This window comes from Anguilla rostrata, chromosome 19 (genome assembly GCF_018555375.3).
Source record: "Anguilla rostrata isolate EN2019 chromosome 19, ASM1855537v3, whole genome shotgun sequence".
Classification (NCBI taxonomy): domain Eukaryota; kingdom Metazoa; phylum Chordata; class Actinopteri; order Anguilliformes; family Anguillidae; genus Anguilla; species Anguilla rostrata.
Window position 1 is genome coordinate 15,086,571 of NC_057951.1, and position 27,428 is coordinate 15,113,998.

Genomic DNA, 27,428 nt, shown 5'->3' on the forward strand with positions numbered 1-27,428 from the left:
CATCAGACCTCCTCCCATATAATATAAAACCACACTAAGTGGGTTAACCATACATTTTTCATTTGAATAACAACATTGAATACACTCATTAAAAATAAGAAAGTTAAATTTGTGGAATTTCAAAGCAACTTGCATTTTGAAATAAATGAAACATTCAATATTACCGTGGAATAATAATGTTCAATATTACCTTTGAATAACAAAAATTATTTTGATAATTCTGAAGTTCTTTCCGTGTTTTACATAGTGGTTAAAAAAATAAATGAAAGCAATGTCCACATTTGAACTGGCACTTTAATTATCTTTATATCGCCACTGAAATGAGCTTAATGGTGACTGTCATCATTACAGAGGTTGTCAAGAGTGCTTTTATTTACAGAAAAGTGACTAGAGTTCTTAGTTACACTTTGATTCCCTTACCCCTCACTATGCTTACCCATAGGGTAATAGGTCCACAGTAGCTTCAAGTGCATTTTACACACTCATACAGTACCTAGGTTAATTTCCCCTAACAGAACAAAGTGAAACAAACCTTACCAACAGCAAAAAAAAAAAACCAAAAAAAAAAACCAAAAACAAAAAAAAACCGATCGAACAACAGCAAGAGCAACAGAAAAACAGAGTTACGAAGTGACAGAAGACAGGTCTACAGCGATGCCCTCTGACACACAGGGCACGTGAAGAGGAGCCACATCTCACTGCTCTGAGGGAGGAGGAAAAGAACTTCTAAACAATGTTGATTTTCATAAAATGGCTCTGGCAGTAATCCAGAAGTGCCTGCGTCAGTAGGGCCGGTCTGGCGCTCCACAGCTGAACTTTGACCTTCTGATGCGTCTGAAAGCGGGCGAAGCGGCAGCGCTGACGTTACCGGGCTCTCTGAAGTGTCCGAGGCGCTGGCGGTGCGTGGCGGTGCGCTGTTGCCATGACGCACGCGATGCAGCCGCCCAGCGGTAAACGGATCGCGCAGTAGTGTTTGCGTGCGGGACGGGGAGGGGTCAAACAGAAACGCAGAGACGTGCAGCGCTGGCATGGCGGTGCGTCCACCCCGCGGGCTGACGGCTGGGCGTCTCCTGCCCTCCGCACCGCCCAGCACGCGTCACACGGCAGGGGGCGGAGCCAGCCCGCTGGCCTGATTATCAGGGCAGCTACTTCCTGTCTGGGGGGGGTGGGTCAGAGTCACTGTTCATCTGACTCAGGAGAGGCTGCTGGCTGATGGAACTTTCTGGAGCGTTTCCCGCACCAACAGGATGAACCGGCTTTCGCTGTGCCAACACCTCGCCTTGGCGGGGCGGGTTGGGCGTCTTGGCGGTATTTCAGCGGCGAACGAGATCCAGTCATGTGTCAGGTGACCCACGTTCCAGCTCACCGAGCTGAGATGATGCAGTGGGGGGGGAGCGGGGGGGGTCAGGGGTGCTGGCAGTACAGGATTGGCTGTGGTGTTGGCAGTGTTGGCAGTACAAGATTGGTGGTGGTGTTGGCGGTGCAGGATTGGTGGTGGTGCAGGTTAGCGGTGGCGGTGCAGGTTGGCGGTGGCGGTGCAGGTTGGCGGTGGTGTTGGTGGTATTGGCGGTGCAGGTTGGCAGTGGTGTTGGCGGTGCAGGTTGGCGGTGGTGTTGGTGGTGTTGGCGGTGCAGGATTGGTGGCGGTGCAGGTTGGCGGTGGCGGTGCTGGATTGGTGGCGGTGCAGGTTGGTGTTGGCGGTGCAGGTTGGCGGTGGCATCCCCGCCGCGGTCACTTGGCCCAGCCGGCGCTGGCCTCACCGTTGATGTAGGCGAAGCCGGGGAAGTGCTGCACGTGCTCATACTCAGAGTTCCGCCGCGGGGCCAGGGGCGAGTACAGCTCCCCCGCGGGGGGGTAGCGGGACGAGTGCACGGGGGTGCTGCTGTAGCAGCCGCTGGCCGGCGGGACGTCCGGCCACCTGGGGGCCACGGGGGTGGGGTGCAGCCGCGGGCCCCCCCCCATCAGGCATGGCTCCATACGGGACATCTGGCTGTTCAGCGGGTACTGCGGAAGCAAGAGAGCCCCTTCATCAGAGTGCCAGATGCTGAGCGGGCAGTGCAGTGCATCATGGGTAGGGCACTGGGCCTAGAGCTGCCAATCTGACCCTAACCTGGCCCCCCCAGTCACCCCTCAATTGTGGGACGGGACACCTCCACCCAAAATGCAGTCACCTGTGCATCAGAACTTCACTGCAGGTGTGAGACATACGGAACGTTACTGATGTAACGGCATTAAACACAGAAGTAATGGAAGGCCCAGGGTTTCACAAGGGGGCGACATAGCTCAGGAGGTAAGACCGATTGTCTGGCAGTCGGAGGGTTGCCAGTTCAAACCCCGCCCTGGGCATGTCGAAGTGCCCTTGAGCAAGACACCTAACCCCTAACCCCTAACTGCTCTGGCGAATGAGAGGCATCAATTGTAAAGCGCTTTGGATAAAAGCGCTATATAAATGCAGTCCATTTACCATTCACCTGCAAGTCTGCAAACGGGCCATGCTGAGAGAGTCACACACACACGCACACACACACATGCACGCACACGCACGCACGCACGCACCACACACACACACACACGCACACACGCACACACGCACACACGCACACGCACACGCACACGCGCACGCACACGCACAGGCCAGGCTGAGAGAGTCACACACACACACACACACACACACACTCACACACACACAGGCCAGGCTGAGAGAGTCACACCACACACACACCCACACACACGCACACACACACGCAACAACACACACAACACACACACACACACACACACACACACACAGGCCAGGCTGAGAGAGTCACACACACACACAAGCAGAGCATCACAGCACAGCGCTTTCTGTTCACCCTTTCATCCCTCTCTCAGCCCTTTCTCTCTCACCCTTTCATCCCTCTCTGTTCCTTCCGCTCTTTCTGGGTTCCGGTTTAGCGCGTAATTTTCCTTCCGTGTCGCTGTTGGCGTGGAAGCGAAACGGAGCCGCTGTGGGGGGCGGCAGGTAGCGCTTCTGAAAGCGGGCAGCTGCCGGTATTTTTGTTGTCCCGGGTTACGGGCCGATAACACAGAGGAAAACAGGCTTAAAGGGCAAGTCTTTAAATAACATTGTGCCCTGTTCCGCCGGGCTGCAGAATGTGTCCTTTGAGCACGCTGCTCCCCGTCCCAAAGACGCGCGCTCCGAACAGAGACAGGGCTCTGTGCCCGATTTACACTGCGCGCACGAGTGGAAGTGGCTATTTCAGGGCCCCCACTGTCATCTGGGTACAGATCAGTCCGTTATGAGGGGGAGGGGGGGGGCGCGGAAAAAAGACCGTCAGCGTAGGGTCAAAGGTCAAAGATCAAAGGGCAGGAGAGGGACCGCGGTGACCCCTTGTTCCCGCGCAGAGAGGGGACCACTGAATAACAATATTTTAATACTCAGCCCGTGGCCCGTCCGGGACGTGTGTGTGTGGGGGGGGCAGAGCGGGGTGCTCGCTGTTCCGGGCCAGCCGGCTTTTCACAGCCCTGTTTCCGGAACATTCAGCTGAGGCCTGTGATCCGCTCCCAGCACAAAGACCCTGTCTGTGTGGGGATCCTGCACAGGAACTTACCCCTATAAGGGTCAGGCCAAACAGCACCCAGCCAGAGCCCCTCCCCCAACCAGCCAAACCCCCTCCTCCGATCCTGCACCCCCCTATAAGGGTCAGGCCTTGTGGTCCAGACCCAGCTTCTCTGAAAAACACTCTGAGCCTCCCTGTGGGAAGGAGAACCCCCCTGCCTGCTGACCACACCCCGCCGGCCTGTCGGAGGGGCGCTGTGGCAAGGGGGGGTGAGGGGGGGGCAGACGCGGAAGGCCGCGCCTCCCTCTGCTGGGTATACGGCCAGCCTGCGGCTCAGAGCTCGGGGCATTGTTCCCAGAAACACACCGTCCGCATGTCAATGAGCCGGCTTTGGTTCACCTCCATATTAACATTCCTCCCCCCTCCCCCCTCCCCCCTCCCCACCTCCCCACCTCCCCCCCCCCCCCCTCCCCCCCCTCCCCTCCCACCTTCCCACCTCCCCCACCTCCCCCCCTCCCCACCTCCCCACCTCCCCCCCTCCCCCACTCCCCCACTCCCCCCCCCCTCCCCACCTCCCCACCTCCCCCACTCCCCACCTCCCCCACTCCCCACCTCCCCCACTCCCCACCTCCTCACCTCCCCACCTCCCCACCTCCCCCCTCCCCACCTCCCCCCCTCCCCACCTCCTCACCTCCCCACCTCCCCACCTCCCCCTCCCCACCTCCCCCCCTCCCCACCTCCTCACCTCCCCACCTCCCCACCTCCCCACCTCCCCCCCTCCCCACCCTCCCCACCTCCCCCCTCCCCCACAGCATCAGCTCAACCCTCCTTAAAAAAACCAAGCGTGGAATTCACCTTGCGGGAGTCAAACCTGCCCTCCACTCTTCCTGCCTTAGTAACATAAACTGAAAAAGTGTTCACAACTGAGCAGGCCCAGTGATTTCTCTTTTTTTCCAGAGAATTTGCCCCTGCGCTGTATGTTTGCACACTTGCTTTGAGCTGCGATTCCACATTCTCAAATGGCTGTATTTACATGGTACTGTAAGAAAAGCAACAACCCAGCCTGCTGTGTTTTTGGTAATGCCACACACAGTACTACAGGAGAGCAAGTTTCACACTCTACAGTACTACAGTATACAGTATACAGTAACAGGGTGTGGGGGGGTCGGGGACGAACCTGGGGGGAGCTGCGGTGGTAGGCGGGGTAGTGGAGGGGCGTGGTTATTCCAGGCTCGTGGTGTAGGGAGGGGTATTGGGTCTGGATGGGGGTGTGGTGCTGGTTGGAATAACTGCTGTAATTATAGCCTGTGTACCTGAGGAGACAGAGTAACAAGTCAGACCCCCCAAAGCAGTACACAACCCCCACCCTCACTTCCCAAAAACGAAAAACTATAAACTCAGAGCCATAGTCCCATATCAAAACTCAGAAAACATCTGGGACTGCAGCAACACTTCCATATTCACTGCGGAAAGGCGCTATATCCCACAGTCAAGGAGACGCAGCAGGAATAAGCTGGGTGAGAGAGAGGGAGGGAGAGCGAGAGGGAGAGAGTGAAAGAGACAGAGAGGGTGAAGGAGAGGGAGAGAGGGGGGGGAGAGAGAGGTCACACCCCTTACCCATGTTCATCACGATGGGCGTAGACGGGCATCCTATGGGCGGAGCCTGTTGGGGTGGCGGGGCCACTGCGCATGCAGGACAGCTGCTGCCCTCCCTCAGGGGGCGTGGCTCCTGACGTCGTCACTGTGTACGTAAGGGACCAGGTATATGACTGAACTGCACCTGCTACACACACACGCACGCACACACGCACGCACACACGCACGCACGCACGCACACACGCACGCACACACACAGACGCACACGCACACGCACGCACGCACATGCACACACACGCACACGCGCATGCACACACACGCGCACACACACACACACGCACGCGCACACGCACGCACGCACACACATGCACACACACGCACACGCACGTGCACACACACACACACACACACACACACAGAGACAAAAAGCAGAGCCGCAAATGAGCAGCTAGCCACAGAAACACGCTCTCTAATATTAGCTTTAGTGCTTCCGTATATACATTCTGTTCTTATACACCTGCTGGTCTCACACACCTGCTGGTCAGGTTTGAACCTGTTGCTCATATAACTCTGGTTGTACCTGTGTTCTCTTACATTGTAAGCGATAGCACCGTAGGATAAATGAATGTAATGTAACGTAAAGGAAATATTTCCAATCTTGGATTCTAATTGGTTACTGACCATCCTCTACTTAGCTGCAGTGCCTAATAAGGCCCCCTAGCCATCCTGACATTCACAATATAATTCCATATTGAGTGGAATGGAACAGTCCGGGGGCTCCTCCTGGGCCTCACCTGTGGTTGTCGTGACGCCGGTGTACTCAGGTGACTGCGCAGTCCCAGGGGACTGTGCAGTGGGGATCCCCACGGACGTGACGGACTTCGCCGGGGAGTAGGGTCCTGGTGATGCAGGAGGGGGCGTGGCCTCTACCAACATCAGCTCCTCCTGCCTGTCTGCTGAAGGAAGGGGATGACATGTCAATCATCTGCCAGAAAGGCAGAGACCCAAAATGGTGGTATGATGGTAAGCCTGCTGTCAGTTTCGCTTCCACGCTGTTACATTTAAATACACCATGGTGATGTCAGCCACCACAGCTCTTCTGGAATCTTCTAAATCAATGAATTGTGATTTCCCAGACTACACTGCAGAGTTCTTGAGTGAAAACCCCGCACCCACGCTGATGAAGAGAAAGTGAATGTGATGGGGGGTGGGCGGGGGGGTTGTGATGGGGGGTGGGCAGGGGGGTTGTGATGGGGGGTGGGCGGGGGGGTTGTGATGGGGGGTGGGGGGTGGGGGGTGGGCAGGGGGGGTTGTGATGGGGGGTGGGCGGGGGGGTTGTGATGGGGGGTGGGCGGGGGGGTTGTGACGGGCACCACGACTCCCAGGCTTCACCTGCGCTGGCATCGCCCCTCATCGCCCTCATCAGCTCGTTGGCTCTCTCCTGGCAGTGCAGCGACTCCAGCAGGTACAGCACGTAGTCATCGAACATCAGGTGGATGAGGTGAAAGGACCCTGCGCACAGAGCGAGCAGCATTAAAAACTCCATTTCCCAGGATGCCTCGCTCCTGAGCAGAAATATGACCCAACTGCCAGCCAGATGTAGTCATCTGTGAGGATTGTGGGCCTTCCTGGGAATGTGTGTGTGCGTGCATGCGTGTGTGTGTGTGTGTGTGCGAGTGTGTGTCACAGGACTTACTAGCTCCACCAAAGGCACTGAATACTGAACAGAACAGATCCTCTCTCTCCCCTCCTTCTCAAAATATTCACTTCCACATGATGACGCTGTCCCAAGAGTCAGGGCTTGGCATGCACATAATCAGCTAACGCAGGCTGCCATTCAGAGACCAGGGCCCCCATACAACAGGGTCATAAAACTGCAGAGGAAGAGGGGGGAGGGGCGGGGCTTGGAGGAGGGGCGGGGCATGGGGGAGCTGCCTTTGTTAATTGGCCATTTTCTTGTGCAGTGCTGCTTTATCAAAATGTGGTGTCCAGCTGGGCCTTTGATATTCGTAGACAGGCCAAAGTGGGGGGGGGGGGGGTGGAGGGAGGGGGGCAGGATCTGTTCCAGGCTATCTGTCATGCACAGCCAGTGGAAACCCAAAAGGGTTTTCAGCGTAAGGTCCACCCAGCGCTCTGACTTTTGACCGGGGGGAGTTCCCCGCCCCAAAGGCTTCAGAGATGACCGTCAACCAACGGCCAAGCCACAGGTCCCACCCAATCAAAAGCTTCAATTCAGGGACTGAGTCTTCTTAAATGGCCCTTAGACGGACCTGTGGAGTCGTCCAGTAGACAAGTTTCTGGAATCCTGATTTAAAATGGGGAAAGTGGCCAGAAGAGAGGAGAGAAGGCACATGCCCAAGATCACTCTGATCAAGACACTGACTACATACAGCACTGGTGCACGTTTGTCCTTTCACACCCCGAAACTCTTCTCACGTGTTCTTTGGTTCTTTTATAAATGTTTTATGCTGTGAGAGAGCGGACCATGGTGCGTATCAGGGTGTTGGCGGGAGAGAGTGAGACTGCGGTGCGTATCGCGGTGCGTTGGTGGGACTCACCGAAGCTGGGGGCGCTGTGGAGGGTCATGTCCCGGATCACTCTGGTGCCGAAACACGACCACATGAGCAGGAATTGCTGCGCCACCTTCTTTAAGCAGCCGACCCGCTTCCCGGACACCTGAATGACATCATTACCATGAGAAAGGGGCCGTGTGGGGGGGGGGGGGGGGGGTTAGGGGAGGGGTGCAGGGGGGTTAACCTTCAGGACCAAGCGTGTCATCAAGTCAAGCTTCCTTAGGAAACCCTCTCTCCCTCCCAACCATTGTCCACTGAGTCTGAGGGGTTTCCATGGCAGCCAACTTTAACAAGCCCATATCTGCCGCATAATGTTGACAGACGGCCGTCAATAAAGACATCATTAACTGAGGAGAGGGAGAGCAGCGGAATGCCCACAGAGGCCGCGTAAGACACGTGGGACAGCGGCATTCAGACAAGGCCTTTCCCTGCAGGACAACAGCCTTTAATCCAGTAACCATCAGAAACCACCAGAAACCTATAATGCTGAGTTCAGGTGAGGTGAGCATTCTCTGTCCTGCATCAGTAATAAGCTGTACTAAAAAAAGGGGGAAGTCCCAGTTGTGAGGGAGGTGGGGTAGGACAACACAGGACAGGGCCTTCACTGACCTTCACCACACATCGGTCCACCATGGAGTCCAGCCACTCGATGTAGGCCTCGATGGGAGACTGCTCCTCCAGCAGCCGGTCGAACTCCTGGTACACTGCAGGGAGACGGCGGGAGAGACGTTAGCGCCACACAGATAGCACCGCGCAGGAAGCACTTCACACTTAGCATTGCACAGCTAGCACTGCAGTTAGCACCATGCAGTTAGCGTCGCACAGTTGGCATTACACAGCTAGCATTGCGCAGTTAGCGTCTCACAGCTAGCATCGCGCAGTTAGCACCACACAGCTAGCACTGTAGGGCGCACAATCATAGACCGTATAAAAATACTGTCTGCACGTGCGAAGCGGAAAGGCCGCTCAGCTTTTTCTGAGAAAGGTGTTACCAGGGCAACAGAACATCATTCTGCAAGACACGCAGTGATTAAAACAGGCTTATAAACTGTCCTTATTTACATACAGCAGAGGTAAGCTCCAAAAACAAAAAGATTAAAGATCCAAAAATATGGAAACCAAACGTGCTGTGTGAAAATGACTGTAAATAATTCAGTCACAAATCCACTGCAATACACAAATTTGAAAAGAAGGCTTATTTATTCATTAGAAAGGTCAATCACATTTCAGAAAATAAACAAAATGTGATTGAACTCCATTAAAACAAATTACTGATGATTATTCTAAATTAATACTTTTTTGTGAGTATGTTATTATATGGGCTGAATTCTCAGTCCTGAAACGCTCGTCTCCTAAAGAACATTATTACTCATTAATGAACGGCAAAAAAGAACTATGCATTTTTAAGGAAATCTAACGCAGATCTTAATGAATTACTGAGCATGAATAACAGCACTGTATACCACAGCACTATCAACAGGTTTCCAAATTACATTTAATTAATTCAGTCCATTGTTGTTGTGAAGGCACGGCCCCGAGCTCTGCTACGGGGGTTCTGATCAGCCTCCTTCTGGTTCAGAGAGAAAGCTGAAAGGCTCCTTTTCACGAGGCCACAACAAATCTCTGAGTTCTGACCCTGTCACCTCGGCGGGCTCGCGGCAGAAAGGCATTGGAGACGCTCCACGGGGAGTTTGGGAGCAGAATAAACACGTTTAACCCTTCGGTCACCGGGGCCGCGGCCTGACACCGCTGGCCGTGGGAATTAGCGCATGGCGGAGGACAGGAGCGACTCCCAGGGGTGCGGAAGGGTAGACCAGCGCTTCCCAAACCTCCCAGGGGTGCGGAAGGGTAGACCAGCGCTTCCCAAACCTCCCAGGGGTGCGGAAGGGTAGACCAGCGCTTCCCAAACCTTCCAGGGGTGCGGAAGGGTAGACCAGCGCTTCCCAAACCTTCCAGGGGTGCGGAAGGGTAGACCAGCGCTTCCCAAACCTCCCAGGGGTGCGGAAGGGTAGACCAGCGCTTCCCAAACCTTCCAGGGGTGCGGAAGGGTAGACCAGCGCTTCCCAAACCTCCCAGGGGTGCGGAAGGGTAGACCAGCGCTTCCCAAACCTCCCAGGGGTGCGGAAGGGTAGACCAGCGCTTCCCAAACCTCCCAGGGGTGCGGAAGGATAGGCCAGCGCTTCCCAAACCTTCCAGGGGTGCGGAAGGGTAGACCAGCGCTTCCCAAACCTCCCAGGGGTGCGGAAGGGTAGGCCAGCGCTTCCCAAACCTTCCAGGGGTGCGGAAGGGTAGACCAGCGCTTCCCAAACCTCCCAGGGGTGCGGAAGGGTAGACCAGCGCTTCCCAAACCTTCCAGGGGTGCGGAAGGGTAGACCAGCGCTTCCCAAACCTTCCAGTCTCATGCTGTACCACATGACAAGCCCACCGGCACAAATTATCCTCACACCTCATTAATAATCTGTTTAATTTAACTTATTAAGTAACTGCAGTAGATGAAATAAGCGTTGTACAGTAAAATAACGTGTGTGGACAACGTGCATTCGCGGGTGGGCTGACTGAGCACCGCGTGTGAGCAGATGGAGCGTGGCGTGTGAGCGTGTTGGCGTGTTAGCGTGTTGGCGTGTGAGCATGTTGGCGTGTTGGCGTGTGAGCAGACGGAGCGTGGCGTGTTGGCGTGTGAGCATGTTGGCGTGTTGGCGTGTGAGCGTGTGAGCGTGTTGGCGTGTTGGCGTGTTGGCATGTTGGCGTGTTGGCGTGTGAGCGTGTTGGCGTGTTAGCGTGTTGGCGTGTGAGCGTGTTGGCGTGTGAGCGTGTGAGCGTGTTAGCGTGTTGGCGTGTGAGCGTGTTGGCGTGTGAGCGTGTGAGCGTGTTAGTGTGTTGGCGTGTGAGCGTGTTGGCATGTTGGCGTGTGAGCGTGTTGGCGTGTTGGCGTGTGAGCGTGTTAGCGTGTTGGCGTGTGAGCGTGTTGGCGTGTTAGCGTGTTAGCGTGTTGGCGTGTGAGCATGTTAGCGTGTTGGCGTGTGAGCCTGTTGGCGTGTTGGCGTGTTAGCGTGTTGGCGTGTTGGCGTGTGAGCGTGTTAGCATGTTGGCGTGTGAGCGTGTGAGTGTGTTGGCGTGTTAGCGTGTGAGCGTGTTAGTGTGTTGGCGTGTTAGCGTGTGAGCGTGTTGGCGTGTTGGCGTGTTGGCGTGTGAGCGTGTTGGCGTGTTGGCGTGTGAGCGTGTTGGCGTGTTGGCGTGTGAGCGTGTTAGCGTGTTGGCGTGTTGGCGTGTGAGCGTGTTAGCGTGTTGGCGTGTTAGCATGTTGGAGTGTTGGCGTGTTAGCATGTTGGCACTCTGAGCCCCGCGCACACTCACGCTGGATGATGAGCTTGCGGTGCTCCTCGCGAGAGTCCTCCATGGTGTACAGCGTCTGCTTGGTGATGCTGTTCAGATCCACGTTCCTCCAGTCCTCCAGCATCTGGAAGGTGATGTCTGCGCTGTGGATCACCGTCCGGGAGGCCTGGCGAGCAGAGCAAAGCACAGGGGGTCATCATCACAGGATTACACACACTTTAAACAGAGCACACACACAGATCCATCCTTATCCTTCACACAACACAAGATTATATTAATAAATAACATACACATAATCTGTACTCTTCTGAGAACATTTAATCTTGACATTTTCACAATCAGTTAGTTTTATTTAAAAAACAATATTTTTAAAATTCATACCTGACAAAGGTGGTTTAAAGATGTTTGCCGTCTCAGAATCTGCGAAAATCTTCTCGACACTAAAAAAAAAAAAAAAGAATACAGCGGAAATTTTGAAATTTGAAAACCTGCTTAAATTCCAAGTGTTGTGTGTGTTTTTTATCACAGCTAATGCTATGCTTTGCATGGTACTACTAGCATCGTGCGGCTAATGCCAGGGTGTGTGTGTTAGCATCATACGGCTAACGCCAGGGTGTGTGTGTTAGCATCATACGGCTAACGCCAGGGTGCGTGTGTTAGCATCGTACGGCTAACGCCAGGGTGCGTGTGTTAGCATCGTGCGGCTAATGCCAGGGTGCGTGTGTTAGCATCGTGCGGCTAACGCCAGGGTGCGTGTGTTAGCATCGTGCGGCTAACGCCAGGGTGCGTGTGTTAGCATCGTACGGCTAACGCCAGGGTGCGTGTTAGCATCGTACGGCTAACGCCAGGGTACCTACGCTCAAACTTGATGTTCCGCAGGTTCTCCGGCAGGTCGTGGAGCGCCACCTTCAGCCACTCATCCAGCTGTTTGGCAAACTTCCGGATCACCTGCGTCAGGCTGCACAGAGAGAGACACACTGGAGTTTCACTGGCCACGCCTTAACACCCGCGCAACAACCCCCTGCCAATCAGAGGAGACTGATCTGAAAGCACTTGAGAGGTTCCATTTCTTGTTCTTCTTAATAATAATAATATTAATAACAATAATTGGCTGCGGTGGTGTAATTTCCTCCGCATGCCGAGGCCTGATTGGTGCACCTGACTGGTGCTCTGGGGCCTGATTGGTGCACCTGACTGGTGCTCTGGGGCCTGATTGGTGCACCTGACTGGTGCTCTGGGGCCTGATTGGTGCACCTGACTGGTGCTCTGGGGCCTGATTGGTGCACTGTGCCGGGCTTGTGGAATGCCCAGTGGCCGGAGGCGCTGATTAAGAGCTTTGGCCGAGCCCAGACCCACTCCACAGCTAATCTCCTACACACCAAGCCCTCTGCCCCCATGTCCTGGGCCGGAGGGGCAGGGTTGGCAGGATTAGGGGGCTGAAAGTCACTGAGGAACTTGAAGGAGCACCACCCCCACCCCCACACCCCCTGACATGGTTAAACCCCGTTCTCAATGCCCAGCCAGGCCCTGTTGGAATATTATCCTCCTTCAGAACTGCAGGCTGCTTATTCTCTTTGGCCTGGAACACCCTCAGATCTGTGATGCTGCAGAAATGAACCATTCAGCATGTGCACTCTGCAAATTTGACTTAATATCACCTGACAGCACTCAGATTAAAACTTTTTGTTACATTTGTTATGAGAAAAAAGATTCTTGGCTGCAAAAAGTAATTCAACTGGAGATTTAGAGCCAGAAGATACTCATGGTCATGCTCTTCACACTGAAAGAGGACCATGCGCTTGGCCTACAGTAGTGTCCGTAATGCAGTAAGGAGCAGGGAGAGGCGGGGTAGTCAGCGTGGGCGCCCCCTACCTGTCGGGCAGTGCCTGCAGAACAGTGGGCATGAGCACCCCGGAGATGGCCTTGTACAGGATGGAGTCGCACACTCCCACGATGTTCACCACAGTGGACGAGCCCAGCACCGGGAGCATGTGGGGCGGCATGCCCTGCCAGAAGTGCAGCAGGAAGCACTGCACCTGCACGGACATCACAGAGCACAGCATCATGGGAAATGTCAGTCCGTGCCAAAGCAAAACGTACACACATGCAGACACACGCACACATACAGGTACAAACACACACTCACACACACATATACACACACGTGTACACACACAGTGGACTTACCTCGTCAAAGTTTGCTCGTATAACGGTGTCCAGTATCCTCTGACAGTGAGTTCTGTACATCATGATGAAGGTGGACACCTGAAAATGCAGCACATATCTGAAGGATTGTGGATGCTGGTCTTGATGTGGGCTACTGTGTGGTTGGAGTTCACAGCATCTTTCAATGCCGACAAAGCATATACCAAACTATTTTTATCATTGCATTAGTAATTTTAAACATTTTAAATTATGAATAAATAAGTGTTTGGTAAGTAGGTAAATAAATAAATACATTTTATTTACATATATAAACATATTTTACATATATAAACATTACACATATAAACTCAGAACAGGGCATAGTCCTAGCGAGCACCCCGTACATCCTTTAAAACAGGGCTGTGTTCAGCCTGCACTTTCAGCACATGGACCGAGTCCAGCATGAGATCTTATTATGGAGGACGAGGACAAAGGCCAGTGAGGGACTGCCAAATAAATCCTCAAAGTCCTGCAGTGGATCCGCATCCTGCTTTGGGGGCGGGGGTGTGGGTGGGGGACGGGTGGAGGCTAGTGCGGGGGTCTGGGGGTGGGGGTACAGGGGAGGGGCGGGAGGGGGTTGGTGCGGGGGGTGGGGGTACGGGGGTGGTGCGGGAGGGGGTTGGTGTGGGGGTCTGGGTGTGTGGGGCTCAGGCTGTTTACCTTCTCCTCTGGCAGACTGGCAGGCAGATTTAGATCTTTGACATTTGGGAAGTCTGGCAGCAGAGTGCCCAGCTTGGAGCGCGGTGAATAGGCCACTGTCTGCTTGGTCACCTCCTTCTTGCCCGTCTCCGTCACCCACGCCGCCCCCTTCTTGGAGTACATCACGTCGTAGTACTGCGAGCTCTCCTTCACCGCGATGCCGTAGTAGTGGTACCTATCGGGATGGGGGGGGGGACCCATCAGACCGCAGGACCAGGCAGCTGGAGCGCTCGCGGTTTGTCATAAAGCTTCCCAGAAGGCTGAGCTGCCCGTTTTTAGGGGAAGACGTCACTTCATTAGTCTGCATGGTGTAGTGGTTTAAGGATGTGCATACAGGTTGCAGGTTCAAATCCGAGGTGGAGCACAGCTGTCACAAGCTTGAACGCGAGCACAGAACGGTTTTACTCTAATTTTCCACTGTGTGTGTAAATAAATAAATGTATTTGAAATAAAAGTAGCTTTGGATGAATAAATAACAGCGCGGCTCTTCTGTACCCCCACTTTAGGAATGTGTGCTTAACTGGAAAAATAATTTAGGAGCACTAATTGGAATACATCGTAAATGTAGGAGCACATGTGCCTCTTGGAAAGCCTTGTGCTTATATAATTAGTTAATAAAATGAAGAATTTACTCCAGAAAGGCAGAATGTGGATCTGTGTACATGTTAGAAATGAGCCTGTGGGCTCTTAAAGGATCAGGAGCACGCTTGAGCCGTCCGCTCGCAAGGCTGGGAACGGGCAGAGAGACTGAGCGTCCGCTACGCACCGCCATTCAGGCCCACAGAGCTCACAGAAGCACAGAGCCGCTCACAGACAGAGCCGCTCGCAGACAGAGCCACTCGCAGACAGAGCTCACAGAAGCACAGAGCCGCTCACAGACAGAGCCGCTCGCAGACAGAGCTCACAGAAGCACAGAGCCGCTCGCAGACAGAGCTCACAGAAGCCCAGAGCTGCTCACAGACAGAGCCGCTCACAGAGCCGCTCACAGCCAGAGCCGCTCGCAGACAGAGCTCACAGAAGCACAGAGCCGCTCACAGACAGAGCCACTCGCAGACAGAGCCGCTCGCAGACAGAGCTCACAGAAGCACAGAGCCACTCACAGAGCCGCTCGCAGCCAGAGCCGCTCACAGACAGAGCTCACAGAAGCACAGAGCCACTCACAGAGCCGCTCGCAGCTAGAGCCGCTCACAGACGGAGCTCACAGAAGCACAGAGCCGCTCACAGAGCCGCTCGCAGCCAGAGCCGCTCGCAGACAGAGCCGCTCACAGACAGAGCTCACAGAAGCACAGAGCCGCTCGCAGACAGAGCCGCTCGCAGACAGAGCTCACAGAAGCACAGAGTGCGAGGGTGTATGCGCCGGGCCGAGCCGCTTCCAGGCCCTGAGCGAGCGCAGCCATGGCGCAGCAGGCCAGAACCCACGCAGACTGAGGGCGCAGACGCTCACAAAGCAGGTGGGTCGGAGTATGTGTTCAGTTCCTGCTGAGTAGTGCAGGAACCACCCTTAATAAATGTTCAGAGTTCGGCATTAGTTGAGCCAAGATGGAGTGTACGGACTTCATTAAAGAGGGGTTGACAACGAGACAGGATGTGTACTCACTTTGACTGTCCCCTCGTCCCCAGCCTGCGTGTGGTCAACTGCGGGAACTGCTGTCTTATTATCTGCAGAAATCAAAGGAAACTACATCAGGACTCTTCAAACATTTGACTTCCTGGATGTCATATCCTGTCCTCTTCCATTCGAAGTCAGCCACCAGCCAATCAAAGTGTCCTAATCTGAAATGACATTTGCGGTTTCAAGCGGTATTCCACAGAGTAAAGGGGCGATATTGAGTATGAGAAACAATATTAATGTCGCTGTGATCGGTCTTAACTAGCGAACGACATTTAGGAAGTAAATCCCTTTGCGATGCGATCCGGCAGGCCGAACAGACGGAGGGTTCCCAGCAGCCCTTTCACAGGTTATTTCCAGTTAATCCGCATATTCACCAGCCAATTTAACTTTCGCCCCCAGTGAGATCGTCTAATTGCCAATGTCTAATGTTTGTCTGGCCCAAAGAAGTGGGGGGGGGGGGGGTGGAGGGGCAGAACAGGGGGTGGGGGGAGTGCCATTTACACACTCAAATATTTAAAGTTTGCTCGGTTTGGAACGCGTGAAGGGTTTCGCCCGGGAGGTAGTGCTCCTCCCACGCCATGCTACGGTGGGGGGGAGGGGTCAAAAAGCCATTGTTGTGAGCGGCGCATCTCCCGGTCCCAGAATATAATTTCTTTCTCCGGAGAGTCTCTCCGTGCGAGGGAGCCTGGCTCCAGCGCTGCTCTCCCTGCCTCAGCACCCGCCACAAAAACTTCAGCAAACAGCCCAGGCCTCCATTGTGCGCTGTGAGAATGGGGTGGGGGGGGCTGGGGGCTTCTGTCCGGGCCGCTTGATAAATGAGCAGACAGGGAGGCCGCCCCGGCCCCCTTTGTCCCGATTCAATGAAGCTTTCCTAAAGGCGACCCCATGCAGCGGCAGCCACTGATCTAACATTCCGCAACATCACACCCTTCCCCAAACCCTTTAATTACACATTAATCCCACCCCTCTCTCTTTCAATATCCTCCGACAGGAGCCTTTGGGGGGCGGGGGGGTGGGGGGCGGGGGGGGGGGGCTCCTGGGGGCTGTGGGAACAGATGCGGGCCTCGTGGTTTAAACTTGTATCCAGGTTTTTTAGGTGAGGAGGCTTTTCTTTTGATTTTGGTTTGATCCGCCACAGGGGCTGATTGCAGTTACTGCAGGACTGAGTTCCTGCCACCATTAGCGATTATCATGAAACCTGACAGGTAACCAATTGAACATTACTCGACAGCCTTAACCCTTACATTTAACTCCACAAACAGCCTGACAGTGTAACCAGCTTCAACATTTAACTCCAACAGCTGATACAGCCTGACACGTCGTAACCAGCTTCAACATTTAACTCCATGAACAGCCTGACAGTGTAACCAGCTTCAACATTTAACTCCATGAACAGCCTGACAGTGTAACCAGCTTCAACATTTAACTCCATGAACAGCCTGACAGTGTAACCAGCTTCAACATTTAACTCCATGAACAGCCTGACAGTGTAACCAGCTTCAACATTTAACTCCATCAACAGCCCAAACTGATCTGACTGAAACATTATCATTCAAATTTAATGATTAAGAGGAGAATAAAAACTACAGTTCCCACGCAACAGATCCAAACGATGTTGAAGAATTGAAAATTGAGATTCTTAGACAAAGTTGAGCTCCATTTGAAAGCTGAAAGGCAGTTTTAAAAACTGCTCAAATGCATCTTAAAGACATTTTAGACTCAACAGCTGTTTTACAACTTTTTTCTGAAGAAATTTGTTTGTCCATTACATTCATTCGCCATTATTTTCCATTATTCCACAAGGCATGAGGTCACCCAGACCAGTGACAGTGACCTATGGGGCTAACATGCTAATGTCAAAGGCTGCTGGTTTTCCCCTGCCTGTGAGGCATCAGCCTGACTCACTGGAGATGTGCAGTAACATGCTGCACAGTAATGGAGCCGGTAAAGAGGTCGTGATTTAAGACCAACCGAGTTTCCACAGTTTGAGCCTGAATGATTTTCACAGCACATATTCACTCCATGGGAGAATGGGCTCACTGGAACCCTAAACATCTCCATCGGGACCCTTTGGGAGTCATAAACTACATATCCCAGAATTCCTCCGGTGCACACAGAGATCCCTCTCCACCACAGAATTAGTAGGTTTACATGCAGACAAGAGACTCTCAACATACCTGAGCTGTTATACTGTCACTGCTGCCAAAGAGCCTGATGGCTGTGCTGGGTGCCTTGCCAAGTCCTTTGCACAAGCTAATCTGCATTCTTGCAGGCATGCCACAGACACCCTCAGCACTCAGCAAGGACCCCTAACAATATTTGTTTCTCAGTACATTCCCAGTACATTAGAAAACTCCCAGCATTTTTCCAGTGTTTGGATGCACCTTGAATGTGATCTATAAGTCGCATGGAACATTGCGGAGAGGGTGTTGGGGGTGTTGTAATGTTACTCAGTTTAATTTTCTTGGTTCGGGTGAAGGGGCGGGGCTGACCTTGCCGAAGCTGGCTGCGTTGACGGGCTGTGTGTCGTGCTTCTCGCAGAAGTCCAGGTAGTGCATGTACAGGGCGCTGCGTGGGATGCAGACGCCCTCCGCCATCTCGTAGTTCTCCTCCAGCCTGCCGCCAAACACAGGGGGACAGCCGTTCACCCCAAAACCCACACCTGTTACCCCCCCATTCACCCCAAAACCCACACCTGTTACCCCCCCATTCGCCCCAAAACCCACACCTGTTACCCCCCATTCACCCCAAAACCCACACCTGTTACCCCCCCATTCACCCCAAAACACACACCTCTAACAGCCCCATTCACCCCAAAACCCACACCTCTAACAGCCCCATTCACCCCAAAACCCACACCTCTAATAGCCTGATTCACCCCAAAACACACACCTTAACAGCCCCATTACCTCCCAAAGCCCAAACACCCGTTACCTCCCCATCTCACCCCATGCCCACACCTGTTACCCCCATTCACCCCAAAACCACACACCTCTAACACCCCATTCACCCCAAAACCACACCTGTTACCCCCCTTCACCCCAAAACCACACTCTAACACCCCCATTCACCCCAAAACCCACACCTGTACACCCCATTCACCCCAAAACCACACCTCTAACAGCCCCATTCACCCCAAAACCCACACCTCTAATAGCCTGATTCACCCCAAAACCCACACCTGTTACCCCCCCATTCACCCCAAAACCCACACCTGTAAACACTGACTGATACACTCCAAAGGCTGCACCAATAAATACTGACTCCTACAACTGAAGATCCACACTTGTAAGCAGTGTCCTAAGGACCAATCAGAAAATACGCTAAAAATATATTTTTTTAATTTTAAAACGGCGCTGACTATAAACAAATCAGCCATTTAACCTTAGACTCAAATAAACCATTAATCACAGGATTCATCTGAATCTGAAAAGTGTGACTAATTTCAGTACAGATCTGGCTGCACCTTCTGGGCTTCACATACAGACACGACTCCGTATACAAACCCCACAGCTTCAAATACAGACACAACTCCGTATACAAACCCCACAGCTTCAAATACAGACACGACTCCGTATACAAACCCCACAGCTTCAACAACCATACAGAACACACAACTCCGTATACAAACCCCACAGCTTCAAATACAGACACGACTCCGTATACAAACCCCACAGCTTCAAATACAGACACGACTCCGTATACAAACCCCACAGCTTCAAATACAGACACAACTCCGTATACAAACCCCACAGCTTCAAATACAGACACGACTCCGTATACAAACCCCACAGCTTCAAATACAGACACAACTCCGTATACAAACCCCACAGCTTCAAATACAGACACAACTCCGTATACAAATGCCACTGCTTCAAATACAGACACAACTTCATATGCACACAACTCCTTCTATAAGCCTGAAATGATTTCAGATGTAGCAGGTATTCTGGTAACAGTAGCTTGATCTGGTTTGTTTAATTGATCACAAAAAAAAGGTTAAGTTGCTAAAATTTTAAACGCTGTTGCATTTTACTGCACAAACCTTTACAGCATAGATTGGCACTATTCTTCAAAGGTCTACAGAATCAATTAAAATGCTCCAGAAAATACATGAAAAATAGATTTTGGAATCCCTAAAATAGTACTGACTGTAAACAAGTAAACTATCTGACCTTTGACTCAAATAAAACATTAATCACAAGACAGGAAGCTGCTTAGGAAAACTGGCTGGTATTTCAGAAGGAAAAAAAACGTTGAATTCTTTCTGCATATAATAAGGCTAGCCTACAATGCTCTTATTAAAGGGTCTATTAAATTAATGAAAAAGAAAATGCGGACATTTTGACAAAGCGTAAAAATACTACAATCTTGATTCACAGATATACAAAAATAAACTATTCTAAAATCCTTTGTCACTAAATGCTCTGAGAAATATGAACAGGATGTAAATTTTCTGCCAAACACTGCTCGTTATACAAACAGAACAGAGCAAAACATTTTGCTTGACATTCTTTTCCAATCCATTTTCAAAGCTGGTCGTGATGTTCAATGACACACACGTTCAGGGCCACAATCTTCTGACATACATACACACTGTCATTTCAAACAAAATTTTTGAGATCTTGGATTCTAAGATGAAAATTTTATCACTTTTGGAACCTCCTGATGATGTTGGAGAACATAACGCTCAGTAACGCTCTGTAACGCACTGAAACATTTTCTTTCAGCAGTTCTCATGCACTCCCAAAAAAGAACATGTTAAAATCCGATGCACTTTTTGTGTTGCTACTTTTGTGTTGCTATCAACACATTTTGTGTCAAAGTTGCTACTTCTGTGTTACAAATACACAGTTTATGTATCACAAAGTGAGAGGGGCATTAAAAATGACACGTTATGTTTGGTTTTTAACAGATCTGTTTGGAGAGTGTGCAAACATCATCTGCAATGAGCAAAAACCAGCGTCTCGCTGTCCGGATGAAAACCTGTGATTGGCTGGTGTTAATATGATGAAATCTTCGGGATCAGAAGGGTGTTGGGAAGATCACTGATCCGCCTCCTCTCACCCCCATTCCTCAACCCTGCCATTACCCCCAGCGCTCATTCCTCTGCTCCCCAATCTCAAACCAATCAGTCCACTAACCCCCTTAATCAAAGTTAGCTTTCCCATCATGCCTGCTGATGGCCTAAATGACATCACACACACACGCAAAAATAAACACACGAAAACGAGCTGCTTCCTCAGGTCTCAGAGCGACAGCCACTCCACTCCCCAAAGCTCATCCCGCAAGGTCTGGTCCGGGATTTCCACTCTCTCCTGGGCCCACCTCTGTCCGGGACACAACCGGCCCAGCTCCGGCCCGCTTCTGGCCCGGTTCTGGCCTGGTTCTGGCAGGCTCGGGTAAAAGCGCGCCGCTGTTACCGCCGGCTAGCTGAACACAGGACACAGAGCAGCAGGAGGCTGCTGGGATTCTGAGTCTCTGTTGTAGTGCTACAGCACGCCCTGCTCCAGGTGTGTATGAGCCTGAGGTGTGTATGAGCCTGAGGTGTGTATGAGCCTGAGGTGTGTATGAGCCTGAGGTGTGTATGAGCCTGAGGTGTGTATGAGCCTGAGGTGTGTATGAGCCTGAGGTGTGTATGAGCCTGAGGTGTGTATGAGCCTGAGGTGTGTATGAGCCTGAGGTGTGTATGAGCCTGAGGTGAGTATGAGCCTGAGGTGTGTCCTCGCTGCACTGCGGCAGAGTGGACAGGTTCAGCCCCAGCTGAGGGGCGATCTGCGCAGCTATGGAGGCGTGAGAGAGAGAAAGTCCCCAGAGCTGAACTCAACACCGCACAGACAGAGAGCCCAGCTCAACACTGCACAGACAGAGAGCAGCTCAACACACACATGACAGACAGAGCCGAGCTCAACACCGCACAGACAGAGCCGAGCTCAACACCGCACAGACAGAGAGCCCAGCTCAACACCGCACAGACAGAGAGCACAGCTCAACACTGCACAGACAGAGAGCACAGCTCAACACTGCACAGACAGAGAGCACAGCTCAACACTGCACAGACAGAGAGCAGCTCAACACTGCACAGACAGAGAGCCCAACTCAACACTGCACAGACAGAGCCGAGCTCAACACCGCACAGACAGAGCCGAACTCAACACCGCACAGAGAGAGAGCCCAGCTCAACACTGCACAGACAGAGAGCAGAGCTCAACACTGCACAGACAGAGAGCCCAGCTCAACACTGCACAGACAGAGAGCCCAGCTCAACACTGCACAGACAGAGAGCACAGCTCAACACTGCACAGACAGAGAGCAGAGCTCAACACTGCACAGAGAGAGAGCCCAGTTCAACACTGCACAGAGAGAGAGCAGCTCAACACTGCACAGACAGAGAGACGAGCTGAACACCACACAGACAGAGAGCAGAGCTCAACACTGCACAGAGAGAGAGCCCAGTTCAACACTGCACAGACAGAGAGCACAGCTCAACACTGCACAGAGAGAGAGACGAGCTGAACACCACACAGACAGAGAGCCCAGCTCAACACTGCACAGCCAGAGAGCACAGCTCAACACTGCACAGACAGAGAGCAGTTCAACACTGCACAGAGAGAGAGCAGCTCAACACTGCACAGACAGAGAGCCCAGCTCAACACTGCACAGACAGAGAGCAGCTCAACACTGCACAGAGAGAGAGCAGCTCAACACTGCACAGACAGAGAGACGAGCTGAACACCACACAGACAGAGAGCAGAGCTCAACACTGCACAGAGAGAGCAGAGCTCAACACTGCACAGAAAGACGGCAGCTCAACACCGCACAGGCAGAGAGACGAGCTGAACACAGACGGCGTGTGCTCTCACAGGGCCAGGGAAAGGCCATTCATTAAGTCACTAACGAACCGAGCTAATTACCAAACATGACAAAAACAAACAATTCAAGCTTATGCAGTCTCATTATTGTCAAAGGAAACTGAGATGACATCTACATATGATTTCATTTCTGTCAACTAAACTAGAACTGTCCAGGATTGGGGAATTCAGACTAAACTAGTCAAAGACAGAACACTGCACACAAAGCAATGTGGATGGACAGCAGTGTATTCATTTAGACTCCTGCTGCCATATTTCATCAGCTTTCCAGTCACTTTCACATTTAAATCTGTGAATAATAAGCAGCCAAACACTGCTTTGCTACACTGAAATACAAGCCACCATGAAGAGGGAGAGTCGACCTGTGATATTATAGAAATGGATTATGGGTAATGTGGTCATTCAACCAAAATATAAACCAAAATTTCCAATCCACCTGTCACTGACAAACTTCCCACAAAAAAACATTGTCCCCATCTAATTTCTCCTCCAACAATAAAATCTGCTTCAGTCATTAAGAAAAGCTCATAAAGATCAGAGAGTGAACTAAGCCTATCTGATTAACTAAGGGAAGGGAAACCTGCGTTTCTAACCAAGGTATTCAAATAAACAGCCAATATTTGCATATGTTATTTTGTAACATTTTTGCCATTTAAAAAACATGCAAATCAGCAGCAAACACACACGTATGTTCTAATACAGAATATGAATTAAAAAAGTATAAAACTTACCACTGTAAAGTAGCTGGAGTTGAATGAGGTTTAGATGCTCGATTATTCTCCTTTTCCTCATCTATTTAAAGAAAATTAATTTAATTTAAATGTAAAGGTGCAAAAATGTCAAATTCACGGTGGCATCTTGTACAGTCATAGATGACAAACATAAATATTTAACATTCCAACATTAAAATCATGTTCATTTAATATCAGCACGACTTTTTCATGTGCGTTTAAAAATGGCTTTATCAATATAAAGTTAAAAACATAAACTGAACGGAATAGCAATTGCGCAAATCTGCCGGGCAGAATTATCATCAGAAAAGTGTGGGACAGATTCAGTCCTAAATAAATTTGTATCGGTCTTAAACAAACCCATCGGCGCGAAAGAAATGGCACTCAATGTAAAATGCTGAACAGAAGAATAAAACGACGGTTTATAGTTTAATTTTCACCCACAACCAATATGTCAGATTCGTGTAACTGGAGCAGTTAACATACAGGAGAGAACTGCGTTTAGCGCGTCTGTTTACTTATATTCACAAAATCAACTGTCAAGTAATTCACATCTTTCAAGTCAAACCACAAGCAAAATAAAAAATAAAGTTGCCATAATTTATAACAAAGAAAAAACTAAATATGATCCCCACAGAGCAGCCTATGGGTCTGCATTCATATATTTATTATTATGATTTCAGTATAAATTGTTGACTTCAAACGGCTCCATTCGCCAGGCGCAAATTTCTCCAGAGTTACTGGTCTAGTTGGTACTCCCAGTTTAGATTTTGAGGCAATGTTACACCACATAAAAGTTATGAATATGAGAATTTTCTTACTTTCGTCGTTGGACATATTCCCTAAGGAGGTATGGCTTGAGTACCGCTTGCTCTCGCTTTCGCTCAGGCATCGTTCAATCCAACTTTCTGAAAAGAGAAAATTAAAGTTAGTTAAAGTAGTGAAGTTAAGATAATATTGCAAACTGATCTTATGCATCGCCAAAGCCTGGGACAACTGGTCAGTAACAGGACAAAACTAAATAAAATAATTTAAAAATATATAACTCAAAAAGTGACGCCTTTCAGGAGAAGAACAACACGGGAAGAGGTCGTTATTTATTTAATGGTGTCAAATGTTTTGTTTCACGACTTTATCCCTGCAGTAGAAATATTATTTTTATCATTATTATTATTATTATTATTATTACTTTGATACAAAAGAACAACAGAAAGCTTTAGGGGAAAATGTCACAATATTCATTCATAGGCTTATGCTAGTTAAGAGACAGCATGTTTTCAAATGTGTTTCCTACGCATTAGATTAGTTAGATTGTCGCTAAATTAGTTTGTAAAAATAAAGTGCTTAAATGTGTTGTTCAATGTGCTTAAATCGGTAAATATGCTGGTCATTATGATTTATTAATATTTTATTTTTTCCAAAAGTATTGCCTTTATTATTATTATTTTTAAATTATTTTTAAAAATTATTTCTTGCTGTTATTATTCTTCTTCTTATTATTATTATTATTATCCCATTATTAATATTTAAGACCAAAAGAAGCTTACCCCAAAAATCTTTCCTAAAACGCATTCTTTCTCTCACACCCACAAATGCGACAACAATTGATTGTATGAGCTTTTGAGCAGCTGGGATTCTGTTTGAAATGTTTTCAGTAAAAACTGCAGGAATCCTCTATTGTCCTTGGGGGGGACTTACAAGCGCACACATGCTCTATTGAGATCGCGCGCATTGCAAGACCTGCTTCAAGACACTACCTTCTTTTGTCCCATTCTAATTTCTATTACGAAATGGCTCGACTGGTGTTCTTTCTGGGGGAAGAAACACTAACTCATAATATTTTGCTTGTTCTTGTGGATCTTGTTTCTTGCACGGGCCATGACAACCATCACTATGGTAGCAGTTACCAGGAATGGACGTTGGCATGGCAACAGGTCCCGTTACATCGGAAGGGGTGAAAGTTCCACAGAGAAGTTTTGGGACACTTAATTTTCCCTGTGAAAAGCGAAATTGAACGTTCGTGACTTCACACTCGCGCTCATTATATAAATAGTAATTACGGGGGAAATGAGTGATCAAGTTAATTGCTGTTTGGGCATTGTCGCTATTTTTAAGCATTCGAAGGTTATACAAGAAACTATTTTACAAACTTGATGCAACTTATTTATCGTTATTCCATTCACGTATTTTGACAAGCGGTATGTGTTAAATTAACGTTGAATTGTTACTTTTATTTGACCTTTTAGTTTCAAATGAGTATTTTCTTCTTTTAATGGTAAAACCAATTATATTTTGAATTAATATTTATAAATATTATAAACATAGAAATATAGAGGGAAATCATTTCGTTTTATCACGTATTTTAGTCGCAATACAGTTTCATAATCTGTTTTTCGTATCGTGACCAATATGGTCCACAAAGCCGCCTGTTCTTCTGTGGCTACAGAAGTCGTTTTAAATGTTTTTTGGCCCGTTTTTCTCTGATAATATTTGCGCACAGAGAACTAACCCTCTACTGAAATAAAATCCAGCTCATTGGCTGTCCTGGGAGGATCAGATCGTTTTAACTCAACCCCATGGCGTCACAGTTAAAGCAAAACTCAAAATAATTGGATTAAATTCAATTTAAAGGTGAAACGGATGTGGGTTCAGTTATTAATGCGCCCTCGTGCAGTCTTCACAATTGATCTATTTTAATTAACTTCAATGCCTGGAACAATATTTTTAGGAGCATATAATTCATTCATTGAAATAAAGTTCCATTTCTTAAATAGTACAATTTTCAAGAAAGAACTGTCGCAATGATTCTCTATTTTATTTCGATAAAGACAAAAAAATTTTTTCCAAAAGTAAATTATGACCATATTAAGACAGGCACGTGTTATGACTGAGCACATTTTGCGCTATGATGGCACAATGGGTTATTTGAATTTTAGCGTCAGCAACAAACACATTAGTAAAAATAAATTGTTTGGCCAAAAATGAATAAGCCAGAATTACACTTTTAGTTTCTTTTTTTGTAACATTGGAATATAAATCTGACAAAAAAGACATTATTTGAAAATTATAACGGTGTCTTCCAGCCACGCCTGTGCAACTTTAGAAACATTTTCGCACCGTTGAAAGAACTTTAACGATCCACGCGCGCAGTTGCCTCGGGCGCTTGCTTATCATTAACGGGCAGGTGCACTGTAGCACGAGAGCGGCAACCAACCGCTCACTCACAGGCTGACACGGAAAAAAAACATTAAAATTGTTATAAACATACGCACACCAGCACACGTAATCTTTAAAATAATCGGCAAGAAGTGTTTCATGCACGTGGTCTTTTTTAAAAAATCTCCCCAGGGCAATGTGCTGCAGACCCTCAACTGCTCAGGCAAACAGAAAGTCCTTTTTTCAGTAAAATTTCCTTTTCCCCCGCAGACAGCCAGTGCAACAGCACGTGACACACTGTTCAGAAGAGCCTAAAACTCAACAGAACGAGCAAGCCACGGAAAAGCTAGTTCTTCAGCACTCGTCCAACACAGGCAATTAAAAGGACCGTCAGAACCTCCCCAGGGAGGCGTTGGGGTCCCCCAGCAGGCCCGGGGGCCGCCTGTGAAAGAATGACTCTCAGCCGCTCCCCATCGCCACGCTCACGCCGACCAACCTGTGGAATCCATGTCAGGCTCCTCCAGCAGCCCACAATGCATCGTGTTCCCATGCGCAGCGCTCTGGCTCCCTGGGAGAAATGGCGGTGTGGGTCCAAGGCCTGAGGCTCCCTCCGGACTGCGCTGCTCGAGCCTGCTTGCCTGCCCGCGGACGCACTGGCTGTGGCACTGACACGTCCGCCAGACCCGCGCAGGGAAGAGACTCCACAAACCCGGGGTGCTGCTGGGGTCGTCAGGAAAGGGGGGGCCGAGGGGGGGCGGGTAGGAGAAGTAGAAGGGGGGGGGGGCTATAGAGAGAGAGAGAGAGAGGGAGGGAGCAAAAGAGAGAGAGACAGAGAGAGAGCCGGACCCGTCAAAATGTTTGCTGATGTTTCATGGGAAAGGCTGAGTTTTATAGGAGCCCTGATGGGACGGTGTCATTGATAGGCTGGGCAGGCTGATGAATAGCCTGCCTCAGATGGGGAGGTGGCAGGGCTCCATTGTGCGGCTGCTTTGAATGAGAAAAGCTCCGTCTTCAGAAAAAAAGAGAGGCTTAGATCTACAGCACCCCAGCACTGAGGCCTCCCCTTCCACCATTATGGCATTTAATACGTTTTCTACACGTCCCCAACC

At 50.2% G+C, this 27,428-nt stretch overlaps 1 protein-coding gene across 3 annotated transcripts; it reads right to left on the reverse strand.

Moving 5' to 3' along the window:
• Nucleotides 1-276: 276 nt before the first annotated feature.
• Nucleotides 277-27,428, reverse strand: rfx4 (regulatory factor X, 4). Of its 3 annotated transcripts, none has more exons than XM_064319156.1 (18): nucleotides 26,816-27,428; nucleotides 23,985-24,071; nucleotides 23,164-23,224; nucleotides 18,053-18,176; nucleotides 15,546-15,607; nucleotides 13,910-14,123; nucleotides 13,232-13,309; nucleotides 12,917-13,080; nucleotides 11,902-12,002; nucleotides 11,426-11,484; nucleotides 11,066-11,210; nucleotides 8,321-8,415; nucleotides 7,697-7,814; nucleotides 6,531-6,650; nucleotides 5,933-6,091; nucleotides 5,160-5,325; nucleotides 4,720-4,855; nucleotides 277-2,004 (listed from the first exon to the last, which is right to left on the reverse strand). In XM_064319156.1, exons 1-18 carry the CDS (start codon nucleotides 26,856-26,858, stop codon nucleotides 1,732-1,734), a joined length of 2,205 nt encoding a protein of 734 aa, XP_064175226.1. In that variant the 5' UTR covers nucleotides 26,859-27,428; the 3' UTR covers nucleotides 277-1,731. The 3 variants fall into 3 exon arrangements, with proteins under 3 accessions (XP_064175226.1, XP_064175227.1, XP_064175225.1); XM_064319157.1 differs by having other exon boundaries at nucleotides 5,160-5,283; nucleotides 5,933-6,094; XM_064319155.1 differs by having other exon boundaries at nucleotides 5,933-6,094.